The sequence below is a fragment of the Ovis aries genome, chromosome 6 (genome assembly GCF_016772045.2).
Source record: "Ovis aries strain OAR_USU_Benz2616 breed Rambouillet chromosome 6, ARS-UI_Ramb_v3.0, whole genome shotgun sequence".
Lineage (NCBI taxonomy): Eukaryota > Metazoa > Chordata > Mammalia > Artiodactyla > Bovidae > Ovis > Ovis aries.
Window position 1 is genome coordinate 36,483,993 of NC_056059.1, and position 15,677 is coordinate 36,499,669.

The 15,677-nt window shown below is 40.0% G+C and overlaps 1 protein-coding gene across 16 annotated transcripts in view; it reads left to right on the top strand.

The window, feature by feature from the left end:
- The window catches only part of FAM13A (family with sequence similarity 13 member A), a 340,765-nt gene that overhangs the window by 129,681 nt on the left and 195,407 nt on the right, over positions 1-15,677 (top strand). For all 16 annotated transcript variants that reach the window (XM_060416890.1, XM_060416884.1, XM_060416886.1 and 13 more), the window contains exon 5: positions 3,705-3,858. In XM_060416890.1, coding sequence (XP_060272873.1) covers positions 3,705-3,858 — 154 coding nt within the window. The remainder of the gene's footprint in view (positions 1-3,704; positions 3,859-15,677) is intronic.

Below are 15,677 nucleotides of genomic sequence, written 5' to 3' on the forward strand. Positions count from 1 at the left end.
CTTCACTTATTTTCTTTTTAGTTGGCAGTTTGCACCTCAGTTTCCCTCCTCTCCCCTGACCCCCTCTTTCCCCTGCCTCTGATTTACCATAAGTGGCAAAGAGAAATCAGGTGGCACTTTTACAGCATCGCTTGGAAATTTCTTGCTCTGTCTATACAAACTTGTTGCTCAGAACTGTGCTTCCCACATAACTGCAGAATACAATTAATTGCACTTTGCTTTCTGCCAGCAAGTGAGGATCTCCCTTCCTCCAGTTTCCAACAGCATGTTTGTTTCTTACTGTCTTCTGTTAATGGACACAGTGGGTCAGTCCATCATCCCTTGAAGTGCTTAGGCAATGAATACACCAAGTACTTTTGATTAAAACAGAAGTATTTATTATTTGTGACAAGTTAAGAGACAGGGTGATGGCTCGCCAAACATTGTCTCCCAAAACAGGAAAATGAGTGACATTTATAGCTGTGAGTGCATACATTTTCATGACAGAGTGAGTGTAACCTTCTGTTTACAGGTGGAGTTCTAGATGGGCTTGCACAATGCAACAACATCTCAAACATAGTCACATGTCCAAAAATGGTAGCAATCCCAGCCCTTGAGGTAGAGATTTTAACATTAAAATGAAGCAAAAATCACTCTAGGTTGACAAAATTCAGGTACCTAGTTGAGTGAGGTCATAAGGGTCAGCAGAGGTCACCAACATCATTCCTTACGCTCCAGTTAATATGGTGGCTCAGTGCTTGAGGGGATTTGGATCCTACAAAACAATTCAAGAATGTGCTTCAGACTCTGATCTGTACCTTTGGAACAGAAATGTTAGTCTTTATGACTAGTTTATTATCTTTCCTGTGGTTACTTCTCCTCCTTAATAACAGTCATTTGTTCCTGCTTTCTTTCTTCTACTTAAAAATCATTATTTACCAAGACCTAGCCCTTGTTTCCATATGAAGTCCATAGTTCATCTTTTTCCCAGTCATCAGTAAACAGAACACAAATGGCTTCTAAAATCCATGCTCCAGTTCTCAACCTAAATTTGTCTAGCGTGTGTTTCAGCTTCTTTCATTGCCTATTATTTGACCTCACTCCTTCCTTATTACTGTCTGGCTAGTACTTCTGAACTCTCACCACCAGTGTCTGTAAAGTCCAGATTTCAATGAAAACTCTGTTGAAGGCATTTAGGCTTTCTCTGTCATGCCAGTCAAATTCTTACAGTCTCCTCTCACTATCCAGTTCCAAAGCCATTCCACATTTTAGATATTTGTTATAGCAGCAACCCACTTCCAGGTATCAAACTCTGTATTAGTTTTCAATTGTTGTACAACGAATCACCACAAATGTGGTGTCTTAGAACAACAAAAATTTGCTATCTCATGCTTTCCATGGCTCAGGTGTCCAGGCACAACCTAGCTGGGTCCCCTGCATTTGGTGTCACAAGGCTGAAATCAAGGTAACAGCTGGGCTGCATTTTTATAAGGAGACTTGAGTTTAGGTGGCTTCCCTGGTGGCTCAGACAGTAAAGCGTCTGCCTACAATGTGGGAGACCCAGGTTCGATCCCTGGGTCAGGAGGATCCTCTGGAGAAGGAAATGGCAAGCCACTCTAGTACTCTTGCCTGGAAAAATCCGTGGACGGAGGATCCTGGTAGGCCACAGTCCATGGGGTCACAAAGAGTCTGACATGACTGAGCGACTTCACTTTTCACTGGCTTTAGGAAATTACTCACTTTGAAGCTCATGAGAGTTGTTCACAGACTCATTTTCTTGCAGCTGTACAAGGACCCCAGCTTCTTACTGGCTGTGAGCTAGAGGTCTCAGGTCCACATTAGGCCCCTGGTATGTGGCACTCTCACAGGCCCTCTCTGAATGTGCAGCTTATTTCTGCAAGAGCAGAGAAGAATCCTCACTCCAGTCTGCTAATATTGAGTCTTAAATAATGTAATGTAATCATGGGAGTGACATGATATGACTTTTGCCGTATTCTCTTGGTCAGAGGCAAATCACAGGTACTGCCTACACCTGAGAGGAGTGCAAGAGTATGACTCATTGGGAGTCACCTTAGGGTATGTACCCCAAAGGATGTATAGGAGGCTGAACAATGTCCCCTCAAGACAGCAAGTTTAGAAGCCTTGGAAACTGTGAATGTTGCTTTATTGGAGGTAAAAGAGGGAATTTGCAGTTACAGTTAAGATAGAGACCTTTGTAGTGTGTGCTCAGTTAGTCATGTCTGATTCTTGCAACTCCATGGACTATAGCCCACCAGGATCCTCTGTTCGTGGAATTTTCCAGGCAAGAATACGGAAGTTGGTTGCCATGCCCTCCTCCAGGGAATCTTCCCAACCCAGGGATCAAACTAGAATCTCCTGCATTTTCTGCATTGGCAGACAGATTCTTTACTACCTGTCACCTCAGAGATCTTCAGATAGAGATTATCCTGGATTATTTATGTGGGCAGTGAGAGTCAGACAATACTGAAGTGTCTTAGCCCCAGCCCAAATGCAATCTCATGTATTCTTATAAGGGGGCAGAAGGAGATTGGACATGTACACAGAGGAGAAGGTCATGTAAAGGTGGAGTAGAGAGAAATTTGAAGACGTTGGCCTTGATTAAAGATTAAAGTGATGTGGCCACAGCCAAGTAATGCTGCCAGCCATATTCTCTCCCTTGAGCTTCTGTGGAGTGTATGATTTCTTTCCAGTAATACTGATGTTACTCTTCTGGCCCCCAGAACTGTGACAGAATAAATTTCTTTTTCAAGCCACCCAATTGGTCATAGCTTTGTTGCAGCAGCTGTAGGAGATTAATACAGATGGATATTAATTGATACATCTTTGTTGCTTTTTTATGTATTTCACTCAATCAGGTTAAGTATCTCAAGATTCTTGACTGTCCATGTGTTTTCTTCTATATGAGTTTGTCAGTTTGTCTCTTCTCTCTCTTTTTTAAAAATAATTATTCATTTTCTTATTGATTAGTAAGAATTCTTTAGATAGTGTAATTACTAAATCCTATACCCATTACCTATGTTACTAAAGAGCTATTTCTTTCCATCTATAGCTTGTCTTTCCTCTCTCTCTCTATGTATATACATGTATGTATATAGTGTCTTCTGCATTCAGATTTGTATACTTTTTTTTTAATTATGGAAAAATTTAACATACCCCAAAGAAGAGCAAATAGTAATAATACATCTTCCATGTGCATAGTCTTCAACAACTACCAGTAATTTTCCCAGAAGTATCTTATCCTTTCAAGTTTTGTGCCTTTTGTGAATTATCTAAGAAATCCTTAAATAAAGATCATATTGCTATTATTTGTGTAACTGAGTGTTTCTAACATGATAAAACTCATTCTTTTTGTCATAACACTTATTCTTTCTAGCTTTTGCTTTTTAAAAAAATAAATGTAAATATTTTATGTGTAACAGTTTCTAATATGTACAAAGCATTATTGATTGTACCCATGTTAACCTATACCTTCTTCCTGAACAGCATGTACTTTTATTATTCAGCACAAGCTATTAATTCAGATCTTGGGAACTTGCCAGTTGTCCCAACAATACCTGTGTGTCACCACACAGCTTATTGAAAATCCTATGTGTCCTTTTAAGAAGGCTGATCAATGATTCAGGAAATGTATAAGCATGAGTCAGCTGTGCTGGCATTGTGCTATTATAAAGTAATTGCTCTCAATTTTTTCCCCTTATTTCTAGTGTGCCACCTGGGCTTGAAGGTGTGAAAGAACAAGATCTCTGCAACAAGATAATGGCTAAAATACTAGAAAATTATAATACCCTGTTTGAAGTAGAATATATGGAAAATGATAACCAGAGGTGTGAAAACCTGGCAAGGCTTATCGTAGTAAAAGTAAGTCAACTTTGATATTTAGTTTTTAGTATTGCCAATTTTGAATGGTAATCATTCTGTCATAAAAATTCCTTATGAATATACCTTCAGATGATTATTCCTGTTTATTGAGTCCTTTTTATGAAATCTGTTCTTTGTATTATTTGTTAAACTGATACATGTTCTTCCAAGACTGAAGAATAATTGTGGTTTGATGTTTCCTTACTGCTGTAAAATCATCTCAAAAGCACTTCCGTGAGCCCAGTGCTGTGGTTAGTTGTGTGCACCAGATTTTTATGGAAGTCTGATGTTACAACAGGGATACGTGCTTAAGTCTGTGTCCACCAGTGTTAACTTACTGAGTAAGCTGCAGATTCCTGAAGACAATATTATTCTGTATTTTTGTCTCTCTTGTGCCTGGCACACTTCCAAGTTCAACTTCAGGTTGAAAGTCCCATATATATGGTCCTTGGTAACTATCACCAGTACCAAGAGTAGTTTTAAAACTGATAAAGGAATCTTGACAATAGTCTCTAAATCTTTTTATATGTTGGCTAATAATTTACCTTTTTCACATTAGGTAAATTCATGTAAGTCTCTACAGACTTACTATTGAGAGTCAGAGGATAATCATCCAAGCCAAGTGCTTTAGGTAGGGACTAGAGGGAGGGCATCTTATTTCTTTCTCATTCATATTGAGCTAAATCCTGATGGAACTGATAGGGGAGGTTCCCCAGGAGGTATCCTGAGACTTAGCACATTACAGACCATACTATACTCTTGCTGATTCCCATGGCCTTCAGTGGTAAAACTGGAGGCACTTGGTTTGGGCACCGAAGGGGTATTTTTCATCTCTTCTTCCAGCTGAGGCATGACTTTGAAGAAAAAATGAAAAAACAAGGGATATCATGTGGCACTCAACCAAAACAGCTAAAAGAAGGCCAAAGTGAGCTTTTCTTAACGAGGACTTATGTGTGAATACAACAGACTCCCTGTAAGAAACGGTGTACATATGAGAGGAATGCATTTGATGGGAATCTTGCCAACCTGATAAAGAGAACTTTAGACTGAAATTTGTGGGAAGGGAAGAACAGTGCCCAGATACAAGGAGCTGTTTTGGAGAATACCAAGTGTAGCCTAAGATGAAAGTAACATGGTAGCTGAGAAAATATCAGGGATTCACAAAAGAATATTTTAAAAAAATGAAAACCTGTATCAATTTTGCTATGAAAAATAATTTTAAATAGAAAAAATATACCTCAAATATGTTTCTCTAATTCCAATAATGCTTTCTAGAGGGTCTCTTTTTAAAATATTAAAAAATGATTGACATTGTTTCTGCTGTATCTCTGATAAACACTTTTTAACATACATATGTTTTAACTACAGCTGATAAGATAATATAGTAAACCTAAAATAGAATAAAAATAAATTAGTATGATTTTGTGTGCAAGACAAAATTATTGCTAAGATACCAATAATCACTAGAATATATCAACAGGAGCTTAAATGTTGTGTAAATAAAATAGCACCTGTTGAGATCTTTGGAAGAGAGCCCTGTTTGGAAATCCTTGAGCTGCTAGGTTTAAATATGAGCACACAAGAAAGATAAACTGATAATACTGAATGACCAAATATGGATATCTCAGGTGGATGAATATGACTGCTACTCTCCTAATGCAAGTTTCACATCTGGCCTAGAAGCAGATAAGTGTCCTCATTGGAAACTCCATGTCTATATGTTGAAGCATCATTCTGTTAAAGCAGAATATTTAATGCGTTTTTTTGCTGATCTTGCTAATAGTCTTATCTCTCATATGGTAAATAAAGCAACAAGGGAGTGTGGTTTTCTGGACTTAATTATAGCCAATACAGATGTAGTGGAAGTTATGGAAACTAGTTTAATGGGATGGACCAGGGCCATTTTAAGATCCATAACAATAACGAATACATTAACTAAGGTTAGATATGTATACCTGGACATTGTTTAGAAAGCAGATTTTTCTAAAATTCCCAAGATCATAGAAACATTTGGAATAAGCCAAAAAGAAGCTGGATTGAAAAGGGATTGGGAGGTTCAGAGTGGTATTATTAACATACTGGTAAATGGAAGAGCAACAAAGAAAAACAAGGTTTCATTCTCATGAGCGCAGCTTTTAGGATATAGCCAAAAAGAGGAAACGGGCACAGAACAAGTGATAAACACACTGAAATGAATGAGACATGAAACATCTGAGCTGAGAATAAACTGAGGCTCATGAAAAGTACTGAGACAGAGAAAAGGGTTTTTAAGGAGGAAAAGTACTAAACATACCCACTGACACACTTCTGTGTCCCCCAGGGGAGGACACAAAGTGTTAGATGTTCTCAGGTCCCTTGTGGGCTAAATGAAAATGGGGGCCCAGACAAATATAACTTTGGATTCATTTGGACCTGGATGAAGGACTTTTTCTGAATGTTGGAATGTAGGTTGCTGTTTTGTTCAGGGGTGGTCTCTATAATTGTTTGTGTCATTCTCAGTATTTTAATAATTGGATTGAACAAGTGCATACTTAGCCCTTTTGAGAGTGAAATAAAGCTGGAAGAATAGGTGAGACACTGGATGGCTGGATATGTAGACCAAGAAAATGTGTGTGTGTGTGTGTGTGTGTGTGTGTGTGTATGTGTATGTACAGCCCTTCCCCTATTCTTCCTTGCTTAACAAGAAAAAATTACGTGCTTTATTTGAGCCTGCAGCAATGTGCTGAGGTCAGACAGGCCCCTCCCTCAGCCCCAACTGTTGGATAAATCATAAATGGTTCATAATACTATCCTCTTTAGTCAGTGATTGACTAAATTGTGTCAACTGTGACACAATTCAGGTCAAAGAGATGAAAGGGAAAGTGTGCTGGGGGCAGATGGCTTCTAAGAAGTATTTTCACCCCTGATTACAGAAAAGAGATTGCCTCTGGGTGGAGTTATCCTGCTTTCAGATGTTCTCATGAGAAGACAGAATGCAGGGTGCCATTGCCCCCTCCTTTTCCCCTGATGAATGTGCTGCTGATTCACTGAGGTTGGCAGCTAAAAGAGAAAAAAGCCTCAGTTCCTCATCATTGCTCATCTGCTGAGCCAACCCTCAATACACATACCTCTGAACTTTCAGTTACACGAGGGAAGTAAATGCCCATATAAGATGAACTACTTTTAGTTTAGCTGTCTGTCTCTTGCAAGAAAAACATCATGTCTCACAGAATCAGTACAGTTGGACAGTCCTAGGGTTAGTTTCATAGCCAAAAGGAGACCAAAATTTTTATTAATAGTTCAATTAAAAGCCATACATGGATTTTACCTAATGTCTAACACAGTATGAAATGTCAGTATGACATGATTGCCAAAATTTGAAAAACAAAAACCCACAGACTGATTTACTGTGTGTACCAATAGTACTTAAATTAAAGAATGTAGGTCTCCTTGAGCTTGGTATAGGTCAGGCAGTATCTGTAGTATTAATTTTATCTTGAATACTATCTTCACACTGTCCTGACAATCACCACGGCCATCATTTATCCTCACTAAATATGTATTTGCCATGGTGACTATCGTTTACTTTACTTATCGTCCTACTGATGACTTCAAAATCATAACTAGCCCCAACCTATCAGAAGAACATTAGAGCCATATTTCTCACTACCCATAAAACACCATATGGTGCCTGAAATTTCTCACACCCACAACATCATCTCTAAAACTTTGTCTACATTCTGCCCTCTCCAGCCTTAGTTCCTCAGCCTGTAGCCTGCCGAGCTAGAAACCTTAGTTTGCCCTTACTTCCTTTCCCTTTACCGTTCCCACAGGGACTAACATTCTGCCTTAGACATTTCCCTTGAAATGGGTGACTTGTGTCCACCCCCTACCACTGTTTTAGATTAGGCCCTTTTCTTTTGTTTTTTTTTTTTGTTAGTCGCTCAGTTGTGTCTGACTCTTTGCGATCCATGGACTGTAGCCCGCCAGACTCCTCCATTCGTGGGATTTTCCAGGCAAGAATACTGGAGTGGGTTGCCATTTCCTCCTCCAGGGGATCTTCCTGGCCCAAGGATCGAACACAGGTCTCCCGCACTGCAGGCAGGCTCTTCACTGTCTGAGCCACCAAGGAAGCCCCTTGTTACTGCCACACTATTTCAAACTTCTGCCACTTCTAGACTCACCCTCTCCCATCTCCTTTCTACCAGTGATAGAATAATGTTCCCTCAAAACAAATCTTACTATATCATAGTCTTGGCTTAAGTAAATAAACCCTTTGCCATTATTGTTTTGCCCTCCCCCACTTTTGCTGACAGTAGACCATCAAGATTTCTTTACATGGAATTTAGACCCTTTATACTTTGTCCCGAAGTCAAACTTTCCCTGTTAAATGCTTGAGTCGATTTTGAATTTTACTTGTCTTCTTCCTATTTCTCTGACCTCTCATCCATCTCCTTTGAGAATTCTTCCTTCTCTTAGTCAAAATTAAACATTATTTCCTGAGTTCATCCTTAGGTTTTCAGCCTAGAGCTCTCCCTGGCACACCATGCATCTATATCTACCTGCCTAGTGCTCACCTGTGCCTGCATGCCCCATGGATTGTCTCATCATTTTCTTTGCCTTTGAAGGTCTGAATGCTCCATTTGATGGGCATAATGAATGGCCTATCCATCCACATAATCACTCCAGGTTGATGTCCATCAGTCACTAAAACTGGTTTATTCTATTGCTTAAGTATCTCATAAATCTCTCCCACCCTCGCTGGTGCTTCCTTATTGCCTCTCATCCAGCCAGGAGAATTCTACACCTGGACCATGAGCACATACACCTGGTGACCCAGATTGAGTCAGAAAACTCATGGCAGGCCTCCAAAATCTGGCATTTTAAAAGGCTTCCTTGACAATTTTAGTACTCAGCCAGATTTGGGAGCTGATTCTCAGGAGTCTGCTGCAGTAGCCTTCTTGCTGGTTTTCCTGACTACTCTGCCCCTTGACAGGGTCTTCCCTCTTCTGCTGCCTAAGGCACTTCCTGTCGTGCACATATGACCATGCTGCTTCCCATATCAAAATTCTTCAGTGGATCCTCTTCACCTATCCCTATTCTATGCTTCTCAATCTTCGTATAACAAACAATGCTTTCCTTGACTTGAACCCACCCTACCTCTCCCCACTGTTTTCCCACTACTCTCACTCATACATTTTATGTGCCGACAGTCACTGGTAGATGAAAATGTAGAAATCATGTCGTTTCAGGCCTTGGGCTTGTGAAACTGGTGAGCACAGTGCCTGACACTGAAAACTCCTTGATCGATGACTGGACTCATTATATTACTGAAAATAGTGTCTATGATCATAATTTCTACATAATATGAAAGTAATAACAATGAATGTCTTCAAATCTGAATGAAACTGGGCAACATGACAGTTCCCTGAATACTTCATTTTTTTCATATCTAAGAAAAGATCTCAGATCCTTCTAAAGTCTTTAGCTGTTCTGGAAGCAGCACTGATATTAGGTTTAAAAAGCTTATATCTGTATCCTGGCTACCTAGCAGTGTGATTGGGTGATTTATAGTATCTCTGTACCTCCCTCCTCTATATAAAATGGTGTGAGTCTTGCAGATTTGCTATGTAATTTAAGCCATTAATGCTTGTGAAAGTATTTTCAAAGTGAGTTAGGTATAATAGGGATGAAAAGTATTGCCCTTTTTTATTTTTGGCTGGAATCAGAGAGTGGGTGGTTTGGGTAAAGTATTACAGACAGGGTGAAGTATTAGAGATGAAGCCATTGGCTTATTTTGAAATGATTTGTGCAGAGATACTTCAGTAAGTATATTGATAAGTTTAGGATACAGAGGTAAGTAAGAATTCTAGTTTTGGAATCACAGTGACTTAGAACTTAGTTGCTGTGACTCTGGGGGAAATTATTTAATCTCTCCTTTAGCACTGGTTTCCTCATCTGTAAAATATGGAAAATATCTCTAATTTAACTGTTGTTTACTATGATTAAATTAGATAATGATGGCAATGTTTTAATAAATTTTAGCTTTAAAATAAATAATTAGAGTCAGATCACATTACTGCCCTTTGCATTAAAGGAATCAGGCTTGATCATAGAAGGAAAACAGCCAAAAGCAGAAAAATAAGGTTGCCAACCAGATGTGTTACTCATGAGAGAGCACTTGCTACTTCTAGACATTACTTGCTCTTCAGTATTTCTACTTTTATCTGTATGCTTAACTTAGTCTTGGGAAGCAAGAATCTGCTTGCATCCTAAATGGACAGTTCAGTTCAGTTCAGTCGCTCAGTTGTGTCTGACTCTGCAACTCCATGGACCGCAACACGCCAAGACTACCTGTCCATCACCAGTTCCCAGACTTTACCCAAACTCATGTCCATTGAGTCGGTGATGCCATCCACCCATCTCATGCTCTGTTGTCCCCTTCTCCTCCTGTCCTCAGTCTTTCCCAGCATCAAGGTCTTTTCAAATGAGTCAGCTCTTCACATCAAGTGGCCAAATTTTTGGAGTTCCAGCTTCAGCATCAGTCCTTCCAATGAACACCCAGGACTGATCTCCTTTAGGATGGACTGGTTGGATATCCTTGCAGTCCAAGGGACTCTCCAGAGTCTTCTTCAATACCACAGTTCAAAAGCATCAATTCTTCAGCGCTCAGATTTCTTTACAGTCCAACTTTCTCATCCATACATGACCACTGGAAAAACCATAGCCTTGACTAGATGGACTTTGTTGGCAAAGTAATGTCTCTGCTTTTGAATATGCTATCTAAGTTGGTCATAACTTTCCTTCCAAGGAGTAAGTGTCTTTTAATTTCATGGCTGCAGTCACCATCTGCAGTGATTTTAGAGCCCCCCAAATAAAGTCAGCCCCTGTTTCCACTGTTTCCCCATCTAATGCCATGAAGTGATGGGACCAGATGACGTGATCTTAGTTATCTGAATGTTGAGCTTTAAGTGGACATTTTCACTCTCCTCTTTCACTTTCATCAGGAGGCTCTTTAGTTCTTTGATTTCTGCATATCTGAGGTAATTGATCCTTCTCTCAGCAATCTTGATTCCAGCTTGTACTTCATCCAGCCCAGCATTTCTCATTTTGTACTCTGCATTTAAGTTAAATAAGCAGGGTGACAATATACAGCCTTGATGTACTCCTTTTCCTATTTTGAACCAGTCTGTTCCATGTCCAGTTCCACCTGTTGCTTCCTGACCTGCATACAGATTTCTCAAGAGACAGGTCAGGTGATCTGGTATTCCCATCTCTTTCAGAATTTTCCACAGTTTATCGTGATCCACATAGTCACGTTTAGATGGCATATTAAAAAGCAGAGACATTACTTTGCCAGTAAATGTCTATCTGGTCAAGACTATGGTTTTTCCAGTAGTCATGTATGGATGTGAGAGTTGGACTATAAAGAAAGCTGAGCACAGAAGAATTGATGCTTTTGAACTGTGGTGTTGGAGAAGACTCTTGAGAGTCCCTTGGACGGCAAGGAGATCCAACCAGTCCATCCTAAAGATCAGTCCTGAGTGTTCATTGGAGGGACTGATGTTGAAGCTGAAACTCTAATACTTTGGCCACCTGATGTGGAGAGCTGGCTTATTTGAAAAGACCCTGATTTAGGAAAGATTGAGGGCAGGAGGAGAAGGGGACTCAGAGGATGAGATGGTTGGATGGCATCTCTGACACAATGGGTGTGGGTTTGGGTGGACTCCAGGAGTTGTTGATGGACAGGGAGGCCTGGTGTGCTGTGGTTCATGGTGTCACAAAGAGTTCAACACAACTAGGCGACTGAACTGAACTGATACAGTCAAAGGCTTTGGCATAGTCAGTAAAGCAGAAATAGATGTTTTTCTGGAACTCTCTTGCTTTTTCATTGATCTAGAGGATGTTGGCAATTTGATCTCTGGTTCCTCTGCCTTTTCCAAATCCATCTTGAACATCTGAAGTTCACAGTTCACGTACAACTGAAGCCTAGCTTGGAGAGTTTTGAGTATTACTTTGCTAGTGTGTGAGATGAATGCAATTGTGAGGTAGTTTGAGCATTCTTTGGCATTGCCTTTCTTTGGGATTGGAATGAAAATTGACCTTTTCCAGGCCCATCGTTGCTGCTGAGTTTTCCAAATTTGCTGGCATAGTGAGTATAGCACTTTCATAGCATCATCTTTCAGGATTTGAAATAGCTCAACTGGAATTCCATCACCTCCACTAGCTTTGTTCATAGTGATGCTTCCTAAGGCCCACTTGATTTCACATTCCAGGATATCTGGCTCTAAGTGAGTGATTTTAGTGTTTAAGGTATATCTCCAGATATGCTTTTTAAAAATGAATTATTTCATAAACTAGAGAACTATTTTAAGTGGAGATTTTTGGATGATTGGGTTATTAAGTGGCTCTGTGAAAAATGACAAGGAATTTCAACAAGTTAGTGGGAAGGGGAAGCAAGGTGGGGAACAGAAGCCCTTCTAGTAGAAGCATATGCTTTAGGTTGAAGTTTCATGAAGTGGTGACTGGACATTTCAGGCTAGACCATAGGAAGTAGCAGGAGAAAATTAGAGACTAGTGTTAAATTAGGATAGAGTTCAGCTAAGTAGTTAAAACTTGTAGGAGTCAGAGAATAATGAAAGATTTTAAGAACAGGATGAATTTGATCAAGTTGTTCTTTAGATTTTTATTTTATCCCTTTGACATGAGTAGGAAGTTGACGTGACTCAGAAAGGCATTTTTGTAACAGGCTGTCAGTGCAGTCACCTAATACCTATTTTTTCTCAGCTGACTCTGGTCAAAGCTGACCGTGGCTTCTGCAACACTTTCATCAGCCTCACTTCCAGACAGGCTTCCTCTACCAGGAAGTCAAAGCAAAGGTAAGGACAAAGGTTCACCTGCATGCTTCCTCCTTCAATTCCCTTTTCCCTGTCGTTCTCTGGAAGTGAACCTTGGGCCCTTCAGGGTTTTTCTAGATTCATTTCTCTTTTAATGGTTTGGCCATGTTCACCAGATCTAGTTACTTCAGTCAAAGGAATTTTGAATAAACCTCTTGGGACTATGATATTTGGAAAAATGTGTAGTCCACTGGAGGTCTGAGAGTTTGTATGTTGGCTATTGGCCTTTTGGTCCACATTTTGTTGAATCTGATAAGTAGTATTCATGATCGGCTACATATAGTTATGGCCATTTCTTACTCACGGTGGAGCTTTATTTTCTTCTTCATTATTTTTATTGTGGTTTCTCAAGAAGAACCTAGATGGAAGTGACTTTTTTTTGGTATGCTTTATTAGTTAATGAATGCCAAAGCCTTTGACTGGAAACTGGAAAATTCTTAAAGAAATGGGAATACCAGACCACCTGACCTGCCTCTTGAGAAATCTGTATGCAGATCAGGAAGCAACAGTTAGAACTGGACATGGAACAACAGACTCGTTCAAAATAGGAAAAGGAGTACATCAAGGCTGTATATTGTCACCCTGCTTAGTTAACTTCTATGCAGAGTACATCATGAGAAACGCTGGGCTGGAAGAAGCACAAGCTGGAATCAAGATTGCTGGGAGAAATATCAATAACCTCAGATGTACAGATGACACCACCCTTATGACAGAAAGTGAAGAAGAACCAAAGAGCCTCTTGATGAAAATGAAAGAGGAGAATGAAAAAGTTCACTTAAAACTTAACAATCAGAAAACTAAGATCATGTCATCTGGTCCCATCACTTCAGTCAAATAGATGGAGAAACAGTAGAAACAGTGACAGACTTTATCTTTTTGGGTTACAAAAATCACTACAGCTGGTGACTGCAACCATGAAATTTAAAAAATGCTTGCTCCTTGAAAGAAAAGTTATGACCAACCTAGTTCAGTTCAGTTCAGTCGGTCAGTCGTGTCTGACTCTTTGAGACCCCATGAACCGCAGCACGCCAGGCCTCCCTGTCCATCACCAGCTCCCAGAGTTTACATAAACTCATGTCCATAGAGTTGGTAATGCCATCCTCATCCTTTGTCATCCCATTCTCCTCCTGCCCCCAATCCCTCCCAGCATCAGGGTCTTTTCCAATGAGTCAACTCTTCACATGAGGTGGCCAAAGTATTGGAGTTTCAGCCTTAGCATCAGTCCTTCCAATGAACACCCAGGACTGATCTTTAGAATGGACTGGTTGGATCTCCTTGCAGTCCAAGGGACTCTCAAGTGTTTTCTCCAACACCACAGTTCAAAAGCATCAATTCTTCGGCACTCAGCTTTCTTCACATTCCAACTCTCACATCCATACATGACCACTGGAAAAACCATAGCCTTGACTAGACGGACCTTTGTTGGCAAAGTAATGTCTCTGCTTTTTAATATGTTGTCTAGGTTGGTCATAATTTTCCTTCCAAGGAGTGAGAGTCTTTTCATTTCATGGCTGCAGTCACCATCTACACTGATTTTGGAGCCCAAAAAAATAATCTGACACTTTTTCCACTGTTTCCCCATCTATTTGCCATGAAGTGATAGGACCAGATGCCATGATCTTCGTTTTCTGAATATTGAGCTTTAAGCCAACTTTTTCACTCTCCTCTTTCACTTTCATCAAGAGGCTGTTTAGTTTCTCTTCACTTTCTTCCATAAGGGTGGTATCATCTGCATATCTGAGGTTATTGATATTTCTCCCTGCAATATTGATTCCAGCTTGTGTTTCTTCCAGTCCAGCGTTTCTCATGATATACTCTGCATAGAAGTTAACTAAGCAGGGTGACAATATACAGCCTTAACGTACTCCTTTTCCTATTTTGAACCAGTCTGTTGTTCCATGTCCAGTTCTAACTGTTGCTTCCTGACCTGCATACAGGTTTCTCAAGAGGCAGGTTAGGTGGTCTGGTATTCCCATCTCTTTCAAAATCTTTCAGTTTATTTTGAACCACACAGTCAAAGGCTTTGGCATAGTCAATAAAGCAGAAATAGATGTTTTTCTGGAACTCTCTTGCTTTTATGATGATCCAGCAGATGTTGGCAATTTGATCTCTGGTTCCTCTGCCTTTTCTAAATCCAGCTTGAATATATGGAAGTTAATGGTTCATGTCCTGTTGAAGGCTGGCTTTGAGAATGTTGAGCTTTACTTTGCTAATGTGTGAGATGAGTGCAATTGTGCGGTAGTTTGAGCATACTTTGGCATTGCCTTTCTTTGGGATTGGAATGGAAACTGACCTTTTCCAGTCCTGTGGCCACTGCTGAGTTTTCCAGATTTGCTGGCACATTGAGTGTAGCACTTTCACAGCATCATCTTTCAGGCTTTGAAATAGCTCAACTGGAATTCCATCACCTCCACTAGCTTTGTTCGTAGTGATGCTTTCTAAGGCCCACTTGACCTCACATTCCAGGATATCTGGCTCTAGGTGAATGATCACACCATCGTGATTATCTTGGTTGTAAAGATCTTTTTTGTACAGTTCTTCTGTGTATTCTTGCCACCCGTTCTTAATATCTTCTGCTTCTGTTAGGTCCATACCATTTCTGTCCTTTATCGAGTCCATCTTTGCATGAAATGTTCCCTTGGTATCTCTAATTTTCTTGAAGAGATCTCTAGTCTTTCCCATTTTGTTGTTTTCCTCTGTTTTTTTTTGCATTGATAACTGAGAAAGGCTTTCTTATCTCTCCTTGTTATTCTTTGGAACTCTGCATTCACATGCTTATATCTTTCCTTTTGTCCTTTGCTTTTCGCTTCCCATCTTTTCACAACTATTTGTAAGGCCTCCTCAGACAGTCATTTTGCTTTTTTGCATTTCTTTTCCATGGGGATGGTCTTGATCCCTGTCTCCTGTACAATGTCACGAACCTCCATCCATAGTTCATCAGAC